This window comes from Ilyonectria robusta (assembly GCF_021365365.1).
Source record: "Ilyonectria robusta strain PMI_751 chromosome Unknown BGZ61scaffold_11, whole genome shotgun sequence".
Classification (NCBI taxonomy): Eukaryota; Fungi; Ascomycota; class Sordariomycetes; order Hypocreales; family Nectriaceae; genus Ilyonectria; species Ilyonectria robusta.
In genome coordinates, this window is record NW_025764445.1 from 931635 (window position 1) to 957650 (window position 26016).

Here is a 26016-nt window from a genome sequence, read left to right on the forward strand (position 1 = left end):
GGCTAGAAAATCCCGAGTAATGAAGGAAAGGAACACGCCGTCAGAAAGGCGGAAGTGCTCCATGAAGATCAAGCCGTTGTCTGAAACCCTCCTGTACCGTCACCATCACCGTCGCCATCCACTACATCCTATCCGCTCTCAGATCTTGACGCGGCGCAGCGGCATTCCCGCATGTGAGTTGGCGGCGAACCTTTGACGCTCCAGGATTCCCAAACGCCCAACACCTGGCCGGCTCCCGCAGCTGTTTTGTTAACCCGCCGCAGTCTCGTAGCCGAACGGGCCAGACTTCCGCATCCAACCCTCGCGAGGCTTGGGCTTGATTAGAACGTGGGACTTCAGCTCTTGGACCGAGGTTGCGGAGGCTAGCGCAAGTGCGGCTTCGACATCCGTGGTCCCTTACCCTGGAGCATTCAATACCTCAATTAGGCAATCCAGGGTCTGGCAAGGATACGGCCGGCCGGCTGACCATCTTGTTATATATATACTCATAAAATATCTGAGAGATTACTGACACGAACTTGATAGATATCCATCTCATCATTCATCCATCTGTACTTCCTAGTTTGCCATCGACTTATTTCCAACATGGCACCCAGTTCTGATATTGGGCATTCTCCTCCCACTGTCCCAAGCGCTACGCAACACATCGCTCCCAACAACTTGCTGTCGCTGGCATCACAAGGAAAAATATGCACGGCCTTTGGAATCAAGATCATCCCGGGAGGAGAGATAGTCCAGATTGCCAAGTCAGCTGGCTACGACTCTTTGTTCATCGACCTTGAGCATACAACTCTCACTATTCGCGATGCTGGTCAGCTTTGCTTAGTTGCCAATTCAGCTGGAATAACGCCATTTGTTAGAGTGCCACATGAATGCGGCCTGGGCTTCATGCAAAAAGTCCTGGACGCTGGAGCCATGGGAATCATCGTTCCGCACATCCACACTGTTGGTGGGCAATCCCCCACCTAACCCCGAGAACCAAGTGCTTCAGGAGACCACACTCACTAACAGTCTGCGAAGACGATGCTCGTCGTGTTATCAACGTTTCGAAATATCCGCCAATGGGCCATCGCTCCATCAGCGCTGGATTTTCGCAATTTGAATACGCGCCACTGCCTACTTCCATCATCCAAGCCGAAATGAACTCGACCGGATCCACTGTCTTCATCATGATTGAGACAGCCGACGCCCTCGCCGTTGTTGACGATATTGCGGCTCTTCCTGGATCCGATGTCCTCCTCGTAGGATCTAACGATCTGGCTAGTGAAATCGGAACGTTGCCTGACTGGGACCATCCCAAGTTCATTGATGCTCTGCGCAGCGTGGGAGCTGCGGCTAAGAAACATGGGAAAATTATGGGCATCGCTGGCCTTTATCACCGCCCGGATATCTTATCAAAAGTTATCCATGAGTTTGGAGCCAAGTGGATTGTTGGGGCGCAGGATGTAGGACTGCTTTTAAATAGTGGTGCATCAAACTCAAAGTTACTAAAGAGTTTGTAAAGATATTGAAAGATGAGCATTACTACTTTATGTTAACCTTAGATAGCGACGGTCACCATCTGACTGGAGTCTCTTCTGTTCACATTTGCATATCTTGACACCCCATTTGCACGTATATCCAAGTCCCGGCTTTTTGCTTTACCCTAGATAGATCTCCAACGATCAGTAAAGGTTTGGATATTTAGAGGTTAATTAAATGGTGCTTTTTGAGATCATTTAAAGATTTATTTAGTGAACTTTGAAGATTTCCTTGGGGCCTCCCCGTTCTACTCTATCTCAGTCAACAAGTCAAAGCGATGCAGTGGTTGTAATCAACAGGAGCACCCATTTAGTACCACAACTAATGCTGACAGATGTGGAAAGTTAGATAATGATGTTGTTACGCATTTGACTTGACTCAAGCTCTTAACTTGAAAGTCTCACATTTGTATAAACCCGTGTCTCGGCATTTCTAACATCCGGAGTGAAAATGCAGCAGATACAAATATGAAGTTTCCCTAATCGAGAGATCGTTATTTGATATCTAATATTCAATCTTGAAAGATATTTCCTGGGCTATGGCACCGTTTGTTGAGATTAGTTCGTCGACCTCGAAGGCCACCGCTGCCATTAATCTACAAGAACAATAGGACGGCCAGTGGCAGAAATTGTCAAAACATCAGTTTTTGTGAGGACAAGCTGTGTGAATATCCAGAGCTACTCATGCTATTCATTATAGGCTGGACCTGATAGAGTAAACGTAGTGATACATGTGAAGCACAGCAGACTCGATGTTGAGATCGGGTGTGAGCCGTTTCTTCTCTGCACTTGCCGTTGTGGGATATCCGAGATTAGAGATTGCCTGAGCCATTTTGGCTAGGCGCAGGATCATTCAAACAAATCACTTGCAGGCGCCAAATGCAACATGATCAATCGGATGCTTCCTACTGGCAGAGATTGTTTCCGTTCGGCCTAAGGAGGGTGGGGCCGCGATGGTGTAAGAGCGTGGGGCTTGTTCGTGCTCACGGCGCCGTTGATATGGTGACAGAAGCACGCCAATTGCAACACCAAAATGATGTAACAGGGCACTGCACAAACGTGCTCGGTAGAGTCGGGGTCGCGGCGAGGTACGCGTTGGAAGAGTCGAATAAAGGATTGACGTGGCTCGAAATTCTTTCGTTTGCCTTTGCGCACTGCCATCTTAAATCCGCTGCCAATACACCATGACAATCCGGACCGCGAGCCAGAATGGCACGCTCGGCGTTAAAACTGCCGAGAAAGAGAGCCCGTCGCACGAGTCAGGGACTAGTCTCCCGGCACAGACCCAAAACGGCCTACCGGTCCTGAATGGTGCCAAGGGCCATGCCACTTCGCCATACGACAACCCTCGCCTCACCCTGGTGGATAGATATGTTGATGAACCTCGATCCTTGAGGGTCGCTGTTATTGGGGGTGGTCTCGCCGGTATCCTGGCAGGCGTCTTGCTGCCTAAAAAGGTGCCAGGGATTAAACTCACAATTTACGAGAAGAACGCGGACCTTGTACGTGCAACTCTTACCCATTTACCGGCGCTCGCTCACCATGGAATAGGCCGGCACATGGTTTGAGAATGTTTATCCCGGAGTCCGTTGTGATATCCCCTCGCATGTGTATCAAAGCACGTTTGATGCCAAAACAGACTGGTCCGACCAGTTTGCTCCAGGACATGAGATTCGGGACTACTGGCAGGGCATCGCACGGAAATACGATGTTTATCAGTATGCAAAGCTCAATCACCAAGTCGAAGAGACGACGTGGGACAGCGAAGAGGGTGTGTGGGTGACGACGGTAAAGAACGTCGAGACAGGCGAGGTCACCGTGGATAAGGCTGAGTTTGTCTTGTCCTCAATCGGAAGATTCAACGCGTGGAAACTCCCCGACTACCCCGGCATATCCGACTACAAGGGACTCCTCCGACACGCCTCCAATTGGGATCCGTCCTTTGAGCACAAAGACAAAAAAGTGGCCGTCATCGGAAATGGCGCCAGCGGAATCCAGGTCGTTGCCAATTTGCAAAAGTCGGTGGCGAGATTGGATCACTATGCCCGAAACAAGACCTGGATTGCCGCATCGTGGGCGGGAGATGAGCGGACATTTGGGCCTCAGCTGTACTCTGAGGAGCAAAAGAAGAAGTTTGAGGCTGATCCACAGGCCTATCTAGCGTTCAGGAAGAACCTTGAGGACAGCTACTGGCGTCGCTTTGGATCATTCTTCCGAAATACTGAGGATAATCAAGAGCTTCGCAACAAATTCATCGAGATCATGAAGGAGAGGCTGGTCAAAAAGCCTGAACTGCTGGAACACATCATCCCGGACTTCTCGCCGAACTGTCGTCGCCTTACGCCTGGACCGGGATATCTCGAAGCAATCTCGGAACCCAACGTCGAGTACATCAGGACGCACATCAAGAGATTTACAGAGACTGGTATTGAGACCGAAGACGGCGTGCAGCGGGACGTTGATGCTGTAATTTGCGCCACGGGAGCGAACGTCGATATGGTCCCGCGATTTCCCATCCGCGCTCATGGACAAGACCTCCAAAGCGTCTGGAAGCAAGACGGCGAACACGGCTTCCCATACACATACTTGGGCTTGGCAACGCCTGGATTCCCCAACTTTCTCTTCGTCCATGGTCCCCAGGCGACGGGCCCGTCAGGCACCGTGCCGCAGAGCGTCGAGACCCAGCTGACCTACTACGCGAAATTGCTGCGTAAGGCGTCGCGGGAAGGCATCAAATCTATTACTCCAAAGCAAAAAGCCGCTGATGACTTCACCGAGTTTTCGGATGCCTTCTTCGCGAAGACGGTTCTCACGGACAACTGCAGTTCCTGGTACAATGGCGGCCGACCGGGTGCGCGGATCCATGGACTGTGGCCCGGCAGTGCAGCGCATCTCACGGTGATTCGTCGGGATCCCAGATGGGAAGATTGGGAGTATGAGCACCTCTCGGACTCAGGGAACAGGTTCGCGTGGTACTTCGGCAATGGCTGGACTAGGCTGGAAACTGAGCCAGAATCGGACATGACTCCGTATCTGAAACTCCCCGAGGAGGTAGATCTTAGAGACTTGCACGAGAATTGGTGGGTAGTACCGTAGACCATTGCTCGCTTAGGTTAGATCGGCACCCAATGAATCGGTTTTGATGATAACAGTACGAGTAACTTTGCACGTCATTTCTCTGGCGATGTCGCGACACACGTTGTGCATGTTGTGACAGCCACTACTCGTCTAGGTGCGACAGGGATAATAACCACACTAGTTGATCCTTACCACCACGTTTACCCATCCTTGTATCGCTGTGGGTCATATGCTCGCACCGAGTTATCCGCGCAAGACGTTTGCCATTTGATAGCTTCAAAGCGAGTTGGGTTCGGCATGAATAGCCATATCTTGGCAGAGCTAGGGAGAAGGGAGGTCGTCTAGACGGAAAAGACCACCCTACCTCGTTCTAGATGCCATACGCAATCACTTAACGGTAAAACGTTGGCACTAAATGTCCATGCCGGGTTTATCGAAACCTAGGTGTAAGAGCAACCGGGGCTCGATATGGCGTGCTTTCCTATGCCAAGCGGTCGGGACAGAGCAGGACAAAGAGTAGGCATTGGGGTATGGATGCATATAAGGTAGATGAGCGGCACTCAAATGCGCCAAGAAACCCAGGATCATCAGCCTTGCCAACCTTCCAAATTGTCTCGCCTCTCTTGCAAGACATCTGCAGCCCAAAAGAGCTCTACAGAGGAAAGTCACAATGGCGGTTTCTTCTCGGCATAATGAGAGTGAGGTTGCTCCGCCCAAGGAGCAGCAGCATCCAGGTAAGCTTTAGCCATGGAGAGGTGTGAGTCCACCTATTGACCGTGGATAGTGAGATGGCACAAGTCAACATTTTACAACATCACGATTCTGGGCCTGTGCAACTTTGCGGCGCCTGGAATTTGGGGAGCCATGAACTCCCTGGGTGCTGGCGGTGCAGCATCGCCACGACTGATTAACGCTGCCAATGCCTTGACATTCTGTCTCATGGTTGTTTCTTGCTACTTCGGTAGTGCACTCGTCCGATATATCGGCATCAAGGGGGCCCTGATCTTTGGAACGTATGTGATCTCCATACCCTAGCTCGACTGTTATTGACAAAGTGCAGCCTTGGATACGCCCCGTTTGCTGCGGGTCTCTACACAAACAACAGATTCGGAACTGAATGGCTCACCCTTCTCGGCGCAGCCCTGTGTGGCATTTCCGCCGGTGTCTTCTGGATGGCAGAGGCTGCCATTGCAATTGCGTACCCAGAGCCATGGAACCGCGGAAAGGCACTTGGCTACTGGCTCACATATCGACTGGGAGGTCAGGTCCTGGGAGGTGCCATCAACCTTGGCCTGAATGCAGACCGGAGCGAGGCGGGTAAAGTCTCGTACACTGTCTTCCTCATCTTCATTGCCATCCAGGCTACTGGCCCTCTTGTCGCCTTGTTCCTCAACAAGCCCGAGGAAGTCGAGCGCAAGGATGGAAAGAAGGTCGAGCTGAACATTCTCAACAACCCCTGGGTCGAAATTAGGCACACTACGAGACTGTTCTTCACCAAGAAGTTTCTGCTTGTTGTGCTGTTCATCGGACAGGCTGTGTTTGCCGAAGCCGTCTTCTTCACTTATCTAAGTGGTGGGTTTCCTTTTCCACTCAAGGTAGAAACTCTAGCTGACAACATCTAGCTTGGTTCTCCGTGCGATCTCGAGCCTTGGGATCATTCGTCGCTGGTATCATTGCTGTCACTGCAGGAAACCTCCTCGGGGTAAGTTTGCCCCTGATTCCTCCGCTTGTTGCAAGTCTAACCACTTTACAGCTCTGGCTTGATCGAACTGGTGTCCCCCTTAAGACGAGGACCCGAACTTCTTTCTGGTTTATCGTTACCCTTCAGGGAGGATGGTGGACTTGGGCCACTGTCCTAGTTACCAGGTTCCACCACACCAGACCTACCTACGACTGGTCCAGCCCCGGCTTTGGTGTCGCCTTCGCCATCTTCATCTTGCTCACCATTGGCTTCCAGATGAACTACCTGTTCCTGTATGTCAACTTCCCAATGCCGAACGCACGTTATGCTAACCTCGCACAGCTACTTCATTATTCACAACTTTGCCGATACCCAGGACGAGATCATCCGCTACTCGGCTCTGCTCCGTGGAACAGAGTCCGCTTGGCAAGCTGTTAGCTACGGCTTGACCTCTCTGCCTCTCTTTGCCGAAACTGGTGGAGTTTATTTCAACTTCCTTCTGTGGGGCATTGCGATTTTCCCTGCTTGGCTTGTGTTGAGACACTTTGGAACTTCCAAGGCCATTGGGGATGAGGGGGCTACCTCAGACTCGGCCGGTAGTCAACTGGACGTCTCGAACTCCGTTGAGCGTTCGGAGCAGGTAACAAAATCTTAGACATGGTCGACCAGATTTATCTGAGAGATATGCTGTTCGAGATAAAAACGAGGAGGAAGGATAATTACTTTGGGCTCAAATCCAAGACTAGACTTTCAACAATAGAATTAGAATAGTTATATCTGTTGAACGTAACAATGATACCAAGTCAGTTGAGTACAAGCTCACATTAAGTAGTCCGGTCTACCTGGGTACGCTTGGCAAGAGTAGTTAATAAGTTTTGGGCTGGCTCTACGGAAATCAACTTTACATATGTCTGAAAAGTTCACCTGTACTCATCCACCTCCAAGTTTAGGTATGAGTTTATAAATGTGGTAAAGTAGGCACGTTCGGGCTTAATTCAACCCGTACATCTTGAATGCGCAATTGTAGTCTCCCGAGTGAGATTAAAATAAATTAAATCTTCAATACGGAAATATGGTATTAATTGCAAACACATGGCGAAAGCCAAAATAGAGTAACCATCAGGTTCCACGCTGGCGTGTAGTTCACCATTGTGCCCCGTCAAAAAGTCGTGAGGGACCGAATAATTCTCAGTTGCTTAATCAGAATGCCTCAATTAGTTAGTGTTAATTTGTCAACATTGGCATTCAGGGATTATCCGTCTTCGGATATTTGCAACACCCATCGACAATTGCGCCATTCTACTTCCCCTCATGTTGAAGCACTGCCCTCCACGCTTGTTGACCCACACTGAATACCGAGAGCCACTGTATCCAACCTGCAGGTGCATCTCCCCGCTCATTCGGTACGCACTAGCGGATGCAATGAGATTGTCCGAGTGTATCATAACATCAAGAATCACGCAATTCAGATCCCGACGTACTGCCGATGATGCGGCCTAGTAAAACGACCTTGAAGATAAAGACTGCTTTTCACGATGCGAAGTCCTGGCCAATTTGCTAATTTGAAACTGAATTTCAACATTTTTGGAACAGAATTTAGGTCAACAGCAAGCGACCATGGTATCTCAAGAAGTGAAGCCGCAGGGCAAGAAAAGCCTCATTGTCAATGCCTTTGTGATGATGTGTATGTCGTCGTCCGATAGCATTTTGGCAATCATGAGCTGATCCATTTACTTGCGAATTAGGCAGCGGACATCAGTCACCAGGCCTGTGGCGACACCCCGACGATAAATCTTGGCAGTTCAAGGACATTGAACATTGGGTTGAGCTAGCCAAGCTTCTCGAGGAAGCCAAATTCCACGGCATCTTCATTGCAGACGTTCTTGGTAAGAAAGATGCGCATTAATGTGGCTGAAAGAGACATTGACCAATCTCTCACAGGAGGTTATGATGTCTACAAGAAATCCCTCGATCCCGCTGTCATCTCGGGTGCCCAATGGCCTCTCACAGAGCCGCTTGTTGCTGTTCCGGCCATGGCTGCGGCCACCAAGAACATCGGATTTGGTGTCACGGTATCAACAACCTACGAGCAGCCTTACCATTTGGCCAGACGTCTCTCTACCGTAGACCATCTCACTAAAGGAAGGCAAGTACATCTTATCTCTTCCGCACATCTTACACTAACAATAAACAATAGACTTGGTTGGAACGTAAGAAACTCGACATTATTACTCAGCGTTACCATCTAACGTGCATAGATTGTGACCAGTTACCTAGACTCTGCGGCGAGGAACATGGGCCGCAACGAGCAATTAGATGTGAGTCTTCTCCCGGTCTCCAGAAGCATTTATTAACATGCTACAGCATACCGATCGCTACGAACAGGCAGAAGAATACATGAAGGTCATGTACAAGCTTTTGCAGTCTTCTTGGCGCGATGATGCCGTCAAACTTGACCGCGAGAAGGGCGTGTACACTTCGCCGGAACTGGTTCGTCAGATCAACCACGAAGGAAAGTTCTTTACCGTCCCGGGCCCTCATCTCGTGGACCCCAGCCCCCAACGCACGCCTCTTCTTCTCCAGGCGGGCGCTTCGCGTGCAGGCAAGGCCTTTGCAGCACAGCACGCCGAGGCAATCTTCACGTCGGCGCACGCACCTGCCGTTTGCAAGAAGAATATTTCCGAAATTCGGCAAATAGCGCGGGATGAGTTTGGCAGAGATCCCAGCAAAATCAAGGTTCTCGCCCTCGTTACCCCGATTTTGGGCAGAACAGAGGAGGAGGCATTGGCCAAGTACAACGACTACAAGCAGTATGCCTCGCTCGAGGGTGCTCTGTCACTGTTTGGTGGATGGACAGGAATGGACTTGGACAAATATGGGGATGAAGAAGAATTGAGACAGGTCGAGAGCAACGCTGTCAAGTAGGTTTTCCATGCATGAAGTCGAAGTGATTTCTTCGGTCCTAACGGTACAACAGATCAACTGTCGAAGGCTATGCGAAGTTCTCGCCAGCCAATTCAAAGTGGACCAAGCACACCGTGGCCGAGCATGTCAGCCTTGGAGGAAATGGGCCCTTGTTGGTTGGCACGCCTGCTCAGGTGGCTGACGGCCTTGAGACATGGGTGAACGAAGCTGATGTTGATGGATTCAACTTTGTGAGTGTATTTCCATTTCCGCTTAAGTAAACTCCGCTAATATTTTAGGCCTATGCTGTTTTCCCTCAATCCTTCAAGGATATCATTGAGCTTTTGCTACCCGAGCTTCGGGCTCGAGGTTTGTTCTGGGATGACTATGCTGTTCCCGGGGGTACGTATCGAGAGAACTTCTATGGTACAGAAGGCTCCAAATACCCCCCAGAGGAACACACTGCCGCGAAATACAGATGGGCAGAGGGTGTTGATGCGAAGGATCACCCGATTCCGCAGTAAAAAAGTCGAAACACGGTGGATATTCTCAGAATTCATATCCTACGACGAAGTCTGATTAAGAATGTGAAAATAGTATGCTAGATGATGAGAGTTAAATTCTGACATTATGACTAAAACTGCACCTTTGACATGACCTCGATTATTCTCCTCAGTTTATGGAGCTTATTACGTACCAAAGCACGCTACAGTCTGCTCAATGCGCCCTTGTGGTCGAACACCGACAAATGAGCCGTTGAAATGTCTTGAACTTTTGAAACTCTGTTTCATTGTTAGTATCTTCTTCGGACCTCCATTCACAGCCAAGCACTTACCCAGCTAATCCCATGGTCTTTTGGAACTCCCTGTACAGAAGCTTAATTGACAACTCAACGCCCTCAGTCCCGTTCCACTCAAGACTCAATGTTAGCGCATATTATTCCTCACACAATAGTGATACTGTCAAATAAGGTAGACAGGATGGACCTTACCGCAAGGCCCCAAATAGGAATTCTCCCGGCAAAGCAAAAGTCTGCACCTAGGGCTAGTGCCTTGAAAATATCTGTGCCGCGACGGATGCCACTGTCAATTGCGAGAGGTATGCGGCCCTTGGCGACAGGGGCGCATTCTCTGAGTGCGTCGAGGGTAGCCGGAACGCTGTCAAGTTGGCGCCCTCCATGGTTAGAGATGATGACGCCATCTAAGCCATGTTCGATGACCAGCTCAACATCTTCGGGAGTATAAACTGGAGAGAAGTAAGCATTACTGATCCTGAGTTCCAAATCTTTGTCCGCTTTTCATGCACTTACCTCCCTTGATCCAGATTGGAAGCTTGGTCGTTTCTCTCATGAATCTCACGGCCCTTTCCCATGTAACCGAGGGATCTGTGGATATATTTTCAGAATTCTGTTATATACCAACAGTTCGGTCTAAATCATCTTACCATAAGCAAGGGGGTCTTCCTCCTTTGCTAAACTTCTCATGTCCATACCGGGGGCGAGATTGGGGTATTCGATACCGTCTGGCATACCAAAATTGTTACGACCTTCATTCAATCGGATTCCGTACATAGGAGCATCAACGGTCAGCATAATAGCATCATAACCCGCCACTTTGTACCAGATTAGCGACCGTTCAAAAGGTGGAAATCTGGAGGCTTGGCGCAGACCTTCCGCGCGATGTAATAGACTCTTCATAATCTCCTTGTCCATCAAGAAATTGATTTGCATAAAATACGGGTTGCCCTTTCCGACGGAAATGACATCTTCAAGCGACGTGGTTGCATATGCCGACAGCCCCATGGGGATATTTTGGGCAGCAGCTGCCCGCGACGTGCCAACCTCGCCATCCGCGTGTGCGATTTTGTGCGCTGCCGCTGGGGAAAAGCCGAATGGGAAGGCCACCTTCTTTCCGCAAAGAGTGGTTGAAGGATCGATGTTTGAAACATCTCGGAGGATACGGGGTCTGATTTTGAATCGATCAAAAGCTGCCTCATTGTCTTGCAGGCTTATGTTTCTGTTAGCAGTGCCACGGGTAGCCTCAGCCAAGTTTGGAACTACGTACGTGAGCATATCCATGGACCCATGGTTGTAGTACTCTAGAATGGCTAAGTTAGCGACACCTAGGTCATGACGGTACAAATGAAGTCTATGATATCTCTTACCTCGATACATCCGCGGGAGCTTCTTAGATCCCTTCTCTTTCAAATCTTGGATGCAGAATATCTCATTGTGAGGGCACAGCGGCACTCCGCGGTTGGCCATAGTGGTGAATTAGATGGTGGTGTGTGGAGGCGATGTCTAGAACTGTGGGATGGTGGTGAATGAGGAAAATGGCAACGAGCGTTGCCTTCAAGTACTCGAGCCTTGTATCTCGGAAGCCCATCCGATCTCGCCAATGGCGCCGGTGTCGCTCAAGCCTCGCCAAGAGATAAGCCCACAAGCTCTCTCCGCGTGATGCTCTCCAAGTTCTACCTGTCATTTATTGCCGATATTAAGCACTGCGGGGTCATATTTGGATGTAAGATGCCGCAATATCCGGTCAATGTGCAGCTGGAGTTACTATCGCTCGTCTAATTCGGGTTGAGGTCTGTGTTCAGCGTCAGCGGCGATAGGACACGCAGACGACACATATTCGATGCCGAAAGTGACAGAAACAGATGCTGAGAACGACGAGGACACCAATCGGGACATAAAACCGGTAGAAATTAGAAGCCAAGTCCTCAAAGGCATTTGAATCCCTGGTACTAGTACACGGGAGGCAATTGATTTGGCTGAGTAGACGGTTAGATTATCGAGTCGACTTAGCTACCAATATTTCACGCTCTCGGTAGCTACACCAGTGCTGCAGGGATATTGGGCCAAAGATCGTGGGTAGCTTTGGTGGTATGGTCGCGGTAGAATCCCTCCATGACACCTGCTGACGAGATTGCAAGGCCAATCCAACAAAACACATTTGTGGCCAGATGATCAACTAAATAACAGCCCACGCACCCTTTTAAGCATGTCATTTGTGAAGTGTTGCTCAATCTCTCTCCTATCTACTCGTTAATCTAGAGCCAGTGGGGTCTCCGACCTTTCGTCTTCTTCCCCGCATCACCAAAGCCGACGTGTGCCGTCAAGCATCCAACTGAAATCGGGATGGTCTGTAATTCAAGTCGAACGGCTACAGATCCCCATAATCTCCTCCTCGGTTGTGCTCATTAGTTTTCAGATCACTTTTTTACCCAATCAAGGCGCATGCATGGATTCCGCCGCCGCGTTTTCTTTCAAAATACATTCCCCAGCGTGATTCGATCTTAATCAGATACATCAAATCAATGCAAAGGTTACGGCAGCAGGCTGAAAATCTGAGCAGAGCACCTAACTGGGATTTGCAGTAATCAGTACATCAGGGTCGCTGGCCATTTGCCTTTGCCTCGGGTCCTCAATTCAGACCTTCCGTACACAACCTTGCTGCCCTTGAGAAATAATCTTATCTTGAACCAGAGGATATATCACGGGCGTCTGCCTTCCACTCGCAAGGCTAACTTGGAATCCTTCGATCAATTCCACTTGTTTACTGTTGCACCAAGCACGCCTACCAATCAATCCAAGTACTTTACAAGGACTGCCATCCCATGAATTTCGCAACGCAATACCAAAGAGGTAACGTGCAAGCGCCAGAGCATTACGCGTCAAGTGGATAGAAAGATTTCAGGAGTTCGGGCCTTCGAACAAAAACTTCCGCTTCAAGTAAAGTCCGAGCAGCTGTTTCAAGAATTATCAAGGCAAGGTGGACCCAACACGTCACATTATTCCTGCGCCTCTCTAATTTGGGGGCGTCTCGTTACTGCCGCCCCAGACCGCCAAGCTCGCTGGCAGGGCCATCATAGCTACGGTCGCTTTGGTTATTCACTCCCATCCTTGGAGACGAGTCGTTTACTATCGTTAACCATGCTCAATGCTATGGTATCTGTATCCAACGCCCTAATTATCGCGGCTATTCTGGGCAGCAGTCTTGCGACCGACTCCGCGAGCTGTCCAGAGAAGCGTCCCAATATTGTCTTCATCTTCACAGATGACCAAGATCTGCATCTAAACTCTCTAGATTTCATGCCAAGTGTGCAAAGTGAACTCCTACAGAAGGGAACAAACTTCACAAACCATTTCGCCACGATTTCAAACTGTTGCCCGAGTCGAGCGTCGCTTCTTCGCGGCCAGCATGGTCACAATACCAACATAACGCATGTGACGCCTCCTGGGTAAGTAGTTTCATGGATGGATGCGCAAATCAGCCACGGAACTGTTGTTAACAATCTCCTCCAGCGGAAATTATGAGAAATGGCGTCTCTCAGGCCAAGACAACAACTACCTCCCAATGTGGCTTAGCGGGGCCGGATATCGCACAGAGTGTAAGTCCTATGTGTTCAACAGAGATCAAAGCTGATGGCGTTCACGTGTTCCAGATATTGGCAAGTTCTTGAACGGTTATAGTAGAGAACTTTACCAAGACAATCCTAAAGGCTGGGACTTTGTCGACGCCTTGGTACGTTTTCATGGTTCAGCACCTCATGACAGGCAGCAAGCTGATGGCTCATGATAGATTGATCCGTGGATGTACAACTTCAACACGCCCGTCTTCACCCAAAATGGGGAAACGCCTATTCTCTACCGAGGCTATCACCAGACAGACGTGATCCGGGCCAAAGCGTAAGGGTGCCCTTCCAGATATGTACCAGACGTGATGCACAAGACATACTAATTTGTGACTCAGTATCTCGAGGCTTGAATATCTGACGGAGAGTCAAGACAAACCATTTTACCTAACTATAGCTCCCGTATCACCTCATCTTCAGATCGGCGGAGGTGGACTACCAGTCCCTCTGGCAAGACATGCAAACGCTCACCCAGGTCTCAAGGCACCAAAAGACAAAAATTTCAACCCGGCCCAGAATTATACCGACGGGAAGCCATCGTGGCTCAAGCACCTGGACCGCTTGAATGAAACGCAAATTGCACGGATCAATCTTCACTACCGTCGCCGAATTCAGGCCCTGATGGGCGTTGACGAAATTGTACATGACGTCGTCGAGTTTCTCGAAACGAAAGGCGTGCTGGACAACACATATAGTTAGTACGCTTTTCCTTGAATGCGTTGCTTGCTAACGCGTGTTTATCATCACAGTCATATTCTCCTCAGACAACGGGTACCACTTGGGCCAACATCGCGTTGGTGCCGGAAAGACACTGCCCTACTTGGCTGACACGAACGTCCCATTCATCGTGCGCGGCCCCAACGTGCCACATGGGGAAACTTCACGACTACCGGGTACTCATCTAGATCTAGCCCCAACGTTGCTAGATATTGCCTGTGTCGATCAGACGGATCTTCCGGTCTTTCTAGATGGGCGAAGTCTCCTCGGTGACTGGCATAGCCCGCAAAACAGCACTGGCTCCGCTCACCAAGACTTAATCAACATAGAGTTCTGGGGCCACTCGGTTGTGGAGTTGCCGACCCAGAAGGGCAGCATGAATAACAGCTACAAGGCACTGCGCGTTGTAGGCGAGAACTCGGCTTATTTGTTTACGAGGTGGTGCACTGGCGAGACGGAGCTCTACAACACGTTGGTGAGTGAGTTTAAGGCCCCTGGCGATGGCTTACACCAAGCTTCGGAATCTAAGGAGTGTGATTCAAATAGGACGACCCCTTTGAGCTCAATAACCTCGCCTATGAGCCAAACAATCCTAGCAAGGACACCAAACGACTGATAAACCGTCTGAACGCCCTGCTGTTGGTGACCAAGTCCTGCGAACGCGACAACTGCCGAAACCCGTGGACAGTGCTCCAGAGCAGCCTCGAATCTTATGACGACTACCCCGAATCCGGCGAGATCTTTGCCAGTCTGGAGACGGCCATGGATGAAAAATATGACTCATTCTTCAGTAGTTTGCCGAGCGTACAGTTCAAACAGTGTCTCGAAGTTCAGGTGAGAGACAACGAAGAGCCTTTCCTGCCGGAGTCGTCGCGATCGCTAGGCAATACCTCCCGCAAGCACATTGACTACTACAAATCACCCGCAACGCGTGCGAAGAAGATGGTCCCCAGAAACAAGATTAATCAGGGCACCAAGAGCCAACGGAATACCACTATCGAAAAGATGATGAAGACGGCCCGCAATTTAACTCTAGACGAGCTCGGTCCCGGCAATGGTTCTGGTAACGGATCTCAAAACGATGACGAGTCTGGAAGTTATGAGACTTCGCAGCGGAGTGAACTTATCAGTACTATCGCTGGAATCATCACTGCACTTTTGCTCCTGGCATAGTGACTAGTGTAACTTGAAGGGCATGTACTAATGAGAGTAGGTTCGCAGTGAATACGCGGTTTTATCGTTTTGGACACACGAGCGTGTTGCATGAGACTCGATCGCACGACGAGTGACGAAGTGAAGAGATGATGAATGGATGATTAGAGGATCATAGGGGATAAGGATAAGCATGGGTTGTATTCCAGCAAGACAGGCGGAATTTAGTCTTTACTACAACTATGCCTGCTTCCAAAGTCCCACATCTACAGCCCTGATCTGGAGGGCTAAGAGTCGCGAGTTGCTTCGGCAAAGAGCCAACTTAGCGCCCATGAACCAAAAGTTGAGATGACCGATGTTGCGCCACATATAGAGATCTGGTTTCAATCATCCAACACCACTGGCAATGTTGAGTAGCAGCATCAGTCTCGCGCATAGTATGTATTTCTATCATAAGAAGAGAGTTATTTGTAGAAAAGCACGACGCTGAGTTTGTAGGCAAGTCAATGGAGACGGAAGCCAACACGAATTAGTCGCTTACCCACATGCGTGTCTCTGACAGTGCCTGAAATCCCATCAGTCTGCCTAACAACAGGTTCAGTGAATCCCATAGAAGACCTTAAATCTGCCAGTGACTCCACTCGAATCAGAGCGGCTTGGAATGTGCGACAGTGAGGCAGATTTCACTTTGCAGCGGGGGGCACAGCCCAGAAGGATACTACCAAAATGATGAGATATTTTTTATCCGTGTGACCTGTAGCAAGCCACTCCAGGCTGACTTCAAACACGGCGATAACACACGCATTAGCGTTGGGAAGCGACGCATCTAGTTCTCGTAAGGGTTTAGCGACACGCCACGGCTGAGATATCACGGAATATAACTGGAATATCGTAGACTCTGCCAAGACGCTACTATGCTTGCTTTATTTTTACAGCACTCCGAGACGCCCGGCTGCAGTCAGTCTCTTTCACTTGGCATGTTTATAAATACGAAGCGGGGCACCCGTTTATGAAATTAAGCTCCTGCTGCGATTGTTACGCGTTTGTCATTTGCTCCTTTCGCAATCAAAATGGCGAGTTCATACTCACCAGTATCGAACCCCCAAGAGCAAGAGGCAGTCCAACTCATCCACATCCCCGAGCCAGGCTCTCCGAGAAGGAGTTTCGACAATTCTGTATCAAAGAAAATCACCTCCGCTCCAGAGGACTCAGCCATTTCAGAAAGTCCCACGATTGTGGATGCCGTGTCAGCCAACACGACCGCCCGAAAGAAAACGACGCAGTTAACCACCATTTTATCGGGATGTGCAACAATACTTCTGCCTCTGATTCTTTTGACATTCCTTGGTTTCCTAATTTGGATCAACAACGATCCAATCGATGAGTACTACAATAGATATCAGAACGCACTTACCGTCGTAAGTGCCCAGTCCACGTCCTATTTTACACATTTTCTTAACAATACAATTAGCTGGCATCGGCTTTCCCAATTCTCTTTGCTTTTGTATTAGGCCGTCTTTTTTTCCAAATTGCGTGCTGGAAATTAGAGAACGGCGCTACTCTCGGTGTTCTAGAGCAGCTAATGGGCAGCCGAACCTTTGGTGCAACTCTCGCAACTCATTACCAACTGCGAATTTTCAATTTGTCAGGCTTAGCACTGCTTACTATTTGGTCATTGTCTCCACTTGGAGGGCAATCACTTCTACGCATTCTAAACGTCAATTCTCAAAATTTTAATTCGACGGGTTACTATTTCGACAACACAAGGTCCTTCCCATTTAGTGGCGAGCAATTCTTTGTCGATTCTGCTTATGATAATGCCCTCTTTGCGCCCTCATCGGTTATAGAAGGGCCCATGGATATCTGGGGAAACGTCAAAATCCCATTTTTCCAAGGCACCTCTGTTGGTCTTGACGATGAAGATTGGCGTGAGCTAAGTCGTGAGGACACCCACCAATACTCTTCTCTTGTCGGGATCCCAGCTACCAATATTTCCGCAGGGAATACAACCTTCTCTATTCAATCAAGCTACATTGATCTCGTTTGTACACCATATACGGCAGATTTGCTGAATTCATGCGCATCTTCTTTCTTCCCATACGAAATTGCGTTACATGACACAAGCTTCCCCTTCGGAACTGAAACTGGTCAAATACTCAATGGAACGTGGAACGGTTTTCAGCATAATAGCACAGCGGAACACTTTATTGATTGGAATCTTGCTCTCGATCGATTCGTGGACCGTAGATGGTGGAACAACTCTGTTAGCTTGGGCTCTTTTGAGAATGAGACAGGCATAGAGGCCGAACCAACACATCTACTTTTCCAAGCAAGAATCAACATATCTGCTTGTTCTTCTAATGACGCCAATGGTAATAACGACTACGGGAGAGTTCAGATTGGCAGGACAAAATGTCGTGTTCTTCAAAAATATGTTGAATCACGAGTTAAGTGCTCTCGAAACCTTCATGCTTCTCGAGGGGAATGCAGCGTGATTGCTCAACGAAAATCCAAAAAGGAGCACCCATCCGAAAATTTATCAGTCCTTTCGCATCCGTACTCTTTCTACTATTTATCCGACTTTTTCCCAACATCGATTTCAACACGCTTTCCGCCTATAACAAATCCAACTCTGGTATACCTACGTTCTGGTTCGATAGACGACCTCCAGGACAGATGGGGATTATTGCCATTGCTACAAGATGTTGGAAGTGGCGATCTAAGTATGCGACTTAGCCAGGTAATAAACACCTACATTTTATTATCCCAAGTGGGTTTCCAAATATCCTCGGGGTCCTTCGAAGCGCGTTCTCGCAATAGCATAGGAGAAGTGACGAAAATGGAAACACAGACTACCGATCAACTCTACGTCTATAATATCTCCTGGCAATGGATGGTTGCTTCCTTAGTATCCTGTATAGTACTCTTGTTCGGAGGCGTCTTTGGTGTGCACTTTACCCATTTGGTCAGAGGACCGGAGACACTAGGCTATGTCTCTACTATATTGCGCGATTCGATGTATGTTGACATTCCTCTGGGAACGGAACGTATGGAGGGATACAATTTGTCCAAAGCTATCAAGAACGAGCGCTTTCAGTACGGTGGGGTGGGCTTGAGTCAGGGAGGCGTTTATCGGATGGGAATTGCACGCCCCGAAGATATCAAGAAGAATGTATAGACTGAAACAGGACGGGACATTAGTTAATTCACTTCGTTGAGCAACACAATGTAAGAAAAGGGCCACATCTAGTGGTCCCTTAAATATCCCTCCCGCCAGGGGAGATTGCCTGGAGCAGATACGGAACCTCTTGGAACATAGTCCAACGAGAACCGAGCTGCTAAGCCCCCTATTGCTAGCAATTTATCATCGTCCATTGTGAGTTTTCGCTGTGAGTACGATACAGCAATCCGACGCCAATTATCACGATGTTGTTCGTTGGTTAACCTTGTCGAGTGACGACTCCAAAAGTCAGGTGGATAGAGGAGGGATGGAGCAAGAGAAGACTTATCCTCCTCAAACCGCCAACTGAGTCATGATCAGTTTTCGGACCTCGCATGCCATGTGACCTATCTGTGTGAGCCGCAAATTGAATGAGTCATGGATTGGCCCTCCTGTCAATCGTTCTTGTGCCTCGCAGCGAACATGTCAAGTGACTAAGTTGCAACGGCCTTGTGCCACGGCTAGCTATGGTCGGATTTGCAACACACGAAACGTAATTGTCTCACATCACTACTCATAAGTACACCAATCAAAAATTGGATCAAGTCATCATATTTCGTTTCAATCCAACATTCTCCCCTGTTTTATTCCATTCACCTTATAAGATGAGCTTCCTTGGCAACGAAACGTAGCGCTCGTCTTTCGAATCGAAATTCAATTCGATTCAACCATCGCGTCTGCTCGTGGCAAGATGCCCAACGCCCAACGTGCTTGGATGTTCACGGACTTGAAAGGAGCTGCGTACACAACTCGCTATAAACTCCAAGGCAAGACCTAAATACGTGTATAAACACTATTCCATCTAATCTAATCTTTGATACAACAAGATGTTCCATTGGCTCCATTTTCCCCGTTCGTCTTGGTCTCGATGTCACCCTTCCCGTTAGTTCCGTTTATTTCAGCATCTTCATAGAGAGTGCTCTTGTTGAAGGCCTGGTTTGACGGCGGCACATCATTTGTCGGGTTGTATTGGCAGAAGTTATACGGTTTCAGATGAAACTGAGCGATTTCAGCCGGCATAATTGGGAAGTCTTCCACTCTGGGGTTGTGGGTGAATCCGAAGGTGTGCCAGATGACAATATCGTCGTCGACAACGTAGTCTCGATCCTTGACCCACGACTTAATTCCATGGCCGCCCAGAGACTGGTTTGTGTAGTCGCCGGCAGGGAACAGCTGACGATCTTTGTACTTGGTCACCCACATGGGCGACTCCGCAAACTCTGATCGTCGCCAGTGCCAAGATCCGGGCTGGGCAAGAAGCAACTGAGAGCGAATGGGAACCAGTTTGTATCCGGTAGGTGTCTGGGACACTGGGTTCTCGACACTTGGGTTTACAATCTTGAAGACACGGCCGTCGTAGAGACTGTCTTCCACTGGTCCCGCTCGGTTCACTGTAAATTCTTTGGTGACATAGCCAGTGCCGAGGGGGTTCAGCTTCTCGTCCCAAGGCATCTGCACCGAGTCGGAGTAAACGAAAGAGTTCTTGTGGCCATCGATCGCAGGGTCGATGCGGACGTTGAACAAGTGCTGGTGGTACGGGGCCATGACTCCGTCGGCGACTCTGGTACCCCAGGGAACCTTGGAGTCCTTGTCGATGGGCTGGGTCGAGAGAATACCAGTGGCCCGGGTCTCAAATGAAATCTCGCCAGACTGGTCGAAAATCCAGGCAAAGATGTACTCATAGTTGGCCACAGTGATAATCTGCTGCAGCACAAGCTGTCTTTTTCGCACGACGGTGGCTTTGCCGGTTCGGTGGTTGGTGTGCTTCCACTGGATGCCACTGTCGATCTCGTGGATACAGATGGCGTTGGGCCGTGGAGCAGGAGTGCCGTCGGCTGCCACGACATGGCCGCTGATGTATTTGATTGTGCCCAAGCAGTCACATCCAACTGTTTGGGTTGTGTTAGCAAATTATACCGGACGAGAAAAATGGAAGACTTACGCTGAAGGTTATTAGCAGTCACACCAGCTCCAACATTGCCCAGATCAAAAGCACCCTTTCGATAAATGGGGCCGCGGGGGTCTCCGTATGGCACGAACATCTCCGAGAGCGAAAGTCGGTAGAAGGTGCTTCGGCCCATGAAATGCAGATCGTGAAGAGTAATTCCTATGGCTATATGAGCGAAGGTCAAAATGAATAGACAGCAATGTACCTTCACGCCAGTTAAAGCCGACACGGAAGCGCCACTTCTCCCACTCAATGAGATGGCCCTTGACGGTGAACGATGCGCCCTCAGGCTGAATCACATTATAAGGCTTCATGGTGGTTCGTGGGGCGTTCTTCTGAAGACGATGGTCGTACTCAGGCTCTGCGGGGTCCGTATCCTGCAGAGAGACTGCCTTGCCCTCGGTAGTACTCTCATCAGAACCTAGCGGAAGGCGAACAATCTTGGTAACCTTCATCGCGCAAAGGTCTACAAGCACCATAAAGTCCAGGGGGAATGAGTAATGCGAGGAGTCGGGGTCGTTGTTCTTGGGGTTTTTCAAGTACAAGAAAACCTTCTCCCAGTTAGCATAAAATTCGAGTCTTGTATTAATTGGTGGCTTACCTGTGTCATGCGCGTCTGGGTGTCAATACCGTCAACGCCGTAGTCCCAAGGATCCAGAACAACCGAGGACTTCTCCAGGCCCAGTCGCTTGAACTCGATGTCAACACCCGCGTTTGCCATGACAACATCAGCAGCCTCGTTGAGCTCAGTGCGATCACATGGGCCATGGAAATCACGAGGAAGCTCCTGCTGCTGAACAATCTTGCCGTTGGTCACATCGACCACTGCCTCAAAAAGGCGTGGAGTCTTCTTGATGTACCACATTAGGAAGATTCGGCGCGGAAGGTCAGGACGAGGAATGTTCTTGTGCTCGGCCTCCAGATAGGCTACGAGCTCCTTCTTTGGAGGCTCATCGAGACCCCCTGCCTTGAAGTGAAGCTGGACAGGAGCAAACAGCTTCTTGACCATGTCAGTAGCTGCCTGGATCTCGTCGGCCGTGGCCGGGTCGAGCGGGTGGAGGCCAACAATAGTCATGATCAAGGTGGCCCGGGACCTGAATTGAACTGAATGCTCAAGAGAAGGAAAGATGACTATAGATTGAAGGAGGATGATCTGGCCCAAATGCTTTCCAGAGTTGCAGCTTATATCGTCGGCATCTCGAAAGCCGAGTCAGATGGCCCGTCTCACACGGCCCACGCAGGATCCAGAGTCAGATTCCGCATCTGAGCAAGGCATAACTTATCCATGGCGATAGTTAGTGCCAAATTGGTTTGCTACGTAACCATGTACCAAAAGAGAAGCTATCGCTAATCGCTATCGTGGGCCGAGTCAAACGTGGTGAGCTAGCGCATATCGGAGCCAGCCCCGCCAAATGTGCGGGGAGAGGGCATGACTCGCGACAGATCTACGGATATGCGGTGGAGAGACGGAGAGATAAACAATCCCAGTATCAAGCATGATAGCAATCTTGGAAGACGGTCCAGCTTTCACTCCCCTGTACAGTCAACGTCACCTGTCCCATGAGCTCACGAGTACTCTCACAAGATTCCTTCGGCCATCTCTCCGATCTTCTGTCCCAACATCTTCTCATCGCAGACCCTCTCCGTCCCTCATGTCCACTTCAGAGTCATCCGCAAAGTCGCCCTCTGTCAACGGCGGCAAGGCAAGGAGGATCTGGACGCCAGCAGAGGACGCGGTACTAAAAGCACTTGTCGGCCATTACGGTGACGCTCGCGGCCAGGACGGCAGCTGGAAGGAGATTGCAGCATCGCTTCACAACAGAAGCCCCAAAGTAGGCCCCTGCACCAGCCCGTCAACGCCCTAGAGTTCAGGGGTATTTGAGAGGAACAGGAGCTGACAATATTGTAGGACTGCCGAAAACGGTGGTTCCATTCTCTAGATCCGTCCCTTCGGAAAGGTAGATGGACTGCACAGGAAGACGAAATTCTACTCGGAGCTCACGCTCGGCTCGGGCCTTCATGGCGTGAGATCTGTGAGTCGCGTCTCTTCCGATCATAAACCTTCCAACTAACGATTCGCCTACCAGCTCTATTGATCCCTGGAAGAAAAGACGACCAGTGTTCGAAGAGATATAACGACATACTCAACCCATTAGCCAGAGATCGCCTCATTGATTGGACCCCTCACGAGGACGACCTACTCCGACAAGGCGTGTGTGCGCTTGGCCATCGCTGGTCCGCAATATCATCCAGGATCCCTGGACGCCCACCTCTTACTTGTCGAAACAGGTGGCGGACTCTCTCTCGAAAATCGCAGCTGAGACGGAGCATTCCCAAGGATACAGCATCATCAATTCCGTCCCAGATGTCGGCCAGTGAACCGAGCACCTCGCCAGGGTCTCGGAATACGGCCCTCGCGCCGGAGTCGTTAAACGGAGATGGCCCTGATAAACTTGGCCTAAACTCGCTTTCCTGTGACCTTCTTGGAGGCGACATCGGGGATCGAGGTCAATGTAGTGCCAGTTTCCCCGATCCCGCCTTATACAACTCCTTCTCGGACTCGGCCCATCAGTCAGGGATGGAGCTCCAGATTACCAATGCTGATGCACCGCCTTCCCCCATGGTCTTGAATGGAATCGCTCTCAACACCCCTGGTCACACGACATCTACCTCGAGACATGACTGGTCACAGCTGGCTCGATCACCTCACGCAAACCTCCAGCCAAGGCCGCTCAATACGATGGCTGCTCGGAGCTATCTCCCCGAACCAGCCAGTTGGTCCCCCATCAGCTCGACAGACTATGACGCAGCAGCTCCAACAGCGCCTGTAGGTCAGCCTAATAACCTTTGGCCAAGCACGGCGTCGCTTTCTGAAGACCCCCAGCTCTGGGGACTCCTGGAAGATGACTTTACCCCCGCCCCTCGGACAGATTCATCTCGGTTTACTGGGCAACCACAGCAGGTTATCCATGTGCATCATCACTACCACTACCACATAATGAAGGGCGATCCAAGACATCATGTCGAGGGTTCGAGTAAGGAGTCCATTCCAGAACCAACATTGCATAATACAGGAAGCACATACGAGTAGGATGGAGCGAGCGAGCGAGCTCAGGGATATATGTGGAGAGCGCCAGGCTCTTTTTAAACTCATTTAACTTACACTGGGGGTATTTTTTCCCTCGAGGCGAGACATTTCTAGGGCATCGTTGTATATGTCTCGATAGTTGATGATTCTTCTTCTGTTAGCCAGCGTTGTGACTATCCGCCACATTTATTGATATCTTCGAATCGTGAATAATATGTGGATCTAGCAAGAACACTTTATTACAAAATCAACCAAAACCTCGTCAAATACCCTCTAAATTGGTATAAGTAGTATGCAGCGAAATTCTTATCAATTAAATGCGCCCTCCACGTACTATTCGTTATCATCATGGCCATCTTGTCAGATATGACACAGATCTAGGGTAGGCTCGGGGATCCGGATGCCAGGGTCTCAAGTGGAGTAGCCTCCTCAACGCCTAAGCATTTGTGGCCCTTATTGGTGCAGTGATGCTAAGCCCACAAATTGTCGATAGGCAAAGTATTGATATGACTCGGCCCAAAGTCAACTAAAGAGACTGGGCCCACGCTACGCCAGAATCAGACGGCTACAGTGACTCGGCCTGAGTGGCCTTTGCGTCTGGGGAAGCAGCAGCGCCTTATTAAGACCGGTGTAGCTCCTCGAGATGGATCTAATTCATCACATTGAAGTCGGCGTTCACCTCAGATTGCCACGATGAAGGCCGATTCCCTCAAAGACAACACGCTCCAGCACACCACGACAACCGACAATGGAGAAGTCGAAACCACAGCCCCCGAAAACCCGGGTCTTCAGCGAGGCCTAGCCAGTCGGCATCTCGTAAGTCGTGACGCTCCACTCGGTCCGGGACACGGCTCCAGGGACCAGGCTAATAAACCCGGTGCGTGCAGATGATGTTGGCAATTGGCGGAGTCATTGGCCCAGGCTACTTTGTCGGCATGGGCACCGGCCTGTCAACTGCCGGACCCGCCGGCTTGTTGATCTGCTTTTCTATTGTTGGCGTGCTGCTCTGGGCTGTCATGCAGTCTCTCGGCGAACTGGGCGCCTTTATTCCCATGTCCGGTACGTGTTTGCTTGCTTCCAAGTTTCCAGAGCTTCAGCCGGGACTGGCGTTGTACATAGCTGATACACGAACTACATAGGCTCCTTTACGCACTACACGTCCATGTTTGTGGACCCTGCCGTGGGGTTTGCGCTGGGCTGGAATTACTGGTTTCTGTGGGCTGGTATCATCATCGCTGAATACAGTATGTTGTGGCTCACCCGTTAATTTTCAGGTGCTAACGCTCGAGCCCAGACAATCTTGGCCTCGTTTTGACGTACTGGGACACAGGAATTCCTCGGTGGGGATGGCTTCTCATTTTCTGGTAGGTACAACTTACAAACACCCTCACAACCCAGTCTAACGTTCGCAGGGGCCTCTTCCTCGCCTTCACCTTCCTCGGAGTCAAGTCCTTCGGCGAGGCAGAATTCTGGCTGGCGCTGGTCAAGGTCCTCGCCATCCTGGCCTTCTTCCTGTGTGCAATCCTCATCAGCTCGGGCGTCATCGGCGGCGAGAAGATTGGCTTTAAGTTCTATCACGACCCGGGCCCGTTTGCCGACGGCGTCAAGGGCGTCTTTAAGATCTTTGTCTTTGCAGCGCTCCAGTATAGCGGCACTGAGATGATTGGATTGACGGCTGGAGAGTCGGCGAACCCTAGTAAAGATGTGCCCAAGGCCGTCAAGAGTGTTCTCTGGCGCATTGTGGGTATTTTCCTCATGGGCATCTTCTTCTTGACCATCACTGTCCCGTATGACGACCCTAATCTCCTCTCTGCTACGAGCAAGACGGCGAGATCCCCGTTCGTCATCGCCTTTACCCGCGTTGGCGCCTCGGCCGGAGCCCATGTCATCAACGCCATCATTCTCATCACCATGTTCTCAGCCATCAACGGTTCCCTCTACGTGGGTTCACGCACTTTGTACGGCCTGGCAGACGAAGGTCTGGCACCAAAGATCTTTCGCTGGACGAATAAACGCGGTGTCCCGGTGTACTCGCTCGTGTTTATGAACCTGATTGGATTCCTGTCTCTGCTTAACTTGTCCAGCGGAGCAGGTGTTATTTACACCTGGATTGTTTCGATGACTGGTGTCGCCACCTTCATCACCTGTGAGTCAAACCATTTTCCAACCCATTGACCATAACACCTCTGACGCACACAGGGGGCCTCATTTCCTTTAATCACCTTCGTCTCCGAATGGCTCTGGCCGCACAGAACATCAGCACCGACGTCTTGCCGTTCCAGGCACCCGCCT

The 26016-nt window shown here is 50.0% G+C and overlaps 10 protein-coding genes across 10 annotated transcripts; 8 read left to right on the forward strand and 2 right to left on the reverse strand.

The window, feature by feature from the left end:
• Positions 1-61: 61 nt before the first annotated feature.
• Positions 62-1502, forward strand: BGZ61DRAFT_494510 (HpcH/HpaI aldolase; the record flags this gene model as incomplete). The annotated part of the gene is made up of 3 exons (XM_046250771.1): positions 62-93; positions 633-949; positions 1021-1502. 3 exons carry the CDS (start codon positions 62-64, stop codon positions 1500-1502), a joined length of 831 nt encoding a protein of 276 aa, XP_046103800.1.
• A 1202-nt stretch (positions 1503-2704) lies between these two features.
• On the forward strand, positions 2705-4616 carry BGZ61DRAFT_421579 (uncharacterized protein; the record flags this gene model as incomplete). The annotated part of the gene is made up of 2 exons (XM_046243510.1): positions 2705-3022; positions 3072-4616. 2 exons carry the CDS (start codon positions 2705-2707, stop codon positions 4614-4616), a joined length of 1863 nt encoding a protein of 620 aa, XP_046103801.1.
• A 652-nt stretch (positions 4617-5268) lies between these two features.
• BGZ61DRAFT_353945 (major facilitator superfamily domain-containing protein) lies at positions 5269-6934 on the forward strand (the record flags this gene model as incomplete). Its single annotated transcript, XM_046240568.1, has 6 exons — positions 5269-5332; positions 5383-5611; positions 5659-6170; positions 6221-6300; positions 6352-6572; positions 6622-6934. The coding sequence occupies 6 exons, from the start codon at positions 5269-5271 to the stop codon at positions 6932-6934; spliced, it is 1419 nt and encodes a 472-aa protein (XP_046103802.1).
• Positions 6935-7750: 816 nt separating this feature from the next.
• On the forward strand, positions 7751-9809 carry BGZ61DRAFT_453173 (luciferase-like domain-containing protein). Its single transcript, XM_046246043.1, has 8 exons — positions 7751-7963; positions 8025-8165; positions 8221-8425; positions 8477-8489; positions 8538-8597; positions 8644-9200; positions 9257-9434; positions 9483-9809. Exons 1-8 carry the CDS (start codon positions 7897-7899, stop codon positions 9705-9707), a joined length of 1446 nt encoding a protein of 481 aa, XP_046103803.1. The 5' UTR covers positions 7751-7896; the 3' UTR covers positions 9708-9809.
• An 80-nt stretch (positions 9810-9889) lies between these two features.
• BGZ61DRAFT_546576 (FMN-dependent dehydrogenase) lies at positions 9890-11487 on the reverse strand (the record flags this gene model as incomplete). The annotated part of the gene is made up of 8 exons (XM_046255337.1): positions 11347-11487; positions 11247-11280; positions 10852-11189; positions 10627-10794; positions 10493-10567; positions 10175-10428; positions 10019-10095; positions 9890-9965 (listed from the first exon to the last, which is right to left on the reverse strand). The coding sequence occupies exons 1-8, from the start codon at positions 11444-11446 to the stop codon at positions 9890-9892; spliced, it is 1122 nt and encodes a 373-aa protein (XP_046103804.1). The 5' UTR covers positions 11447-11487.
• Positions 11488-13129: 1642 nt separating this feature from the next.
• On the forward strand, positions 13130-15953 carry BGZ61DRAFT_546591 (arylsulfatase; the record flags this gene model as incomplete). Its single annotated transcript, XM_046255338.1, has 7 exons — positions 13130-13425; positions 13490-13575; positions 13630-13709; positions 13767-13873; positions 13947-14293; positions 14349-14791; positions 14863-15953. The coding sequence occupies 7 exons, from the start codon at positions 13130-13132 to the stop codon at positions 15487-15489; spliced, it is 1986 nt and encodes a 661-aa protein (XP_046103805.1). The 3' UTR covers positions 15490-15953.
• A 986-nt stretch (positions 15954-16939) lies between these two features.
• BGZ61DRAFT_546594 (uncharacterized protein) lies at positions 16940-18646 on the forward strand (the record flags this gene model as incomplete). Its single annotated transcript, XM_046255339.1, has 1 exon — positions 16940-18646. A coding segment is annotated over one exon (1707 nt), but the record flags the coding sequence as incomplete, so codon positions are not given.
• An 849-nt stretch (positions 18647-19495) lies between these two features.
• On the reverse strand, positions 19496-21711 carry BGZ61DRAFT_478727 (copper amine oxidase; the record flags this gene model as incomplete). Its single annotated transcript, XM_046249040.1, has 4 exons — positions 19496-20577; positions 20631-20795; positions 20842-21187; positions 21238-21711. The coding sequence occupies 4 exons, from the start codon at positions 21709-21711 to the stop codon at positions 19496-19498; spliced, it is 2067 nt and encodes a 688-aa protein (XP_046103807.1).
• A 577-nt stretch (positions 21712-22288) lies between these two features.
• BGZ61DRAFT_494497 (uncharacterized protein) lies at positions 22289-23727 on the forward strand (the record flags this gene model as incomplete). The annotated part of the gene is made up of 4 exons (XM_046250768.1): positions 22289-22468; positions 22546-22669; positions 22724-23110; positions 23144-23727. 4 exons carry the CDS (start codon positions 22289-22291, stop codon positions 23725-23727), a joined length of 1275 nt encoding a protein of 424 aa, XP_046103808.1.
• A 690-nt stretch (positions 23728-24417) lies between these two features.
• Positions 24418-25899, forward strand: BGZ61DRAFT_353842 (amino acid permease; the record flags this gene model as incomplete). The annotated part of the gene is made up of 5 exons (XM_046240557.1): positions 24418-24540; positions 24612-24783; positions 24864-24968; positions 25019-25088; positions 25137-25899. 5 exons carry the CDS (start codon positions 24418-24420, stop codon positions 25897-25899), a joined length of 1233 nt encoding a protein of 410 aa, XP_046103809.1.
• Between the last annotated feature and the right edge of the window lie 117 nt (positions 25900-26016).

What these genes read in the sequence shown, in the direction of transcription:
- BGZ61DRAFT_453173 (XM_046246043.1), top strand. Translation starts at nt 7,897, where the DNA reads ATGGTATCTCAAGAAGTGAAGCCGCAGGGCAAGAAAAGCCTCATTGTC. An exon ending in CAATGCCTTTGTGATGATGT is followed by an intron (nt 7,964 to 8,024) that starts GTATGTCGTCGT and finishes CTTGCGAATTAG; the next exon opens with GCAGCGGACATCAGTCACCA. An exon ending in CTTCATTGCAGACGTTCTTG is followed by an intron (nt 8,166 to 8,220) that starts GTAAGAAAGATG and finishes AATCTCTCACAG; the next exon opens with GAGGTTATGATGTCTACAAG.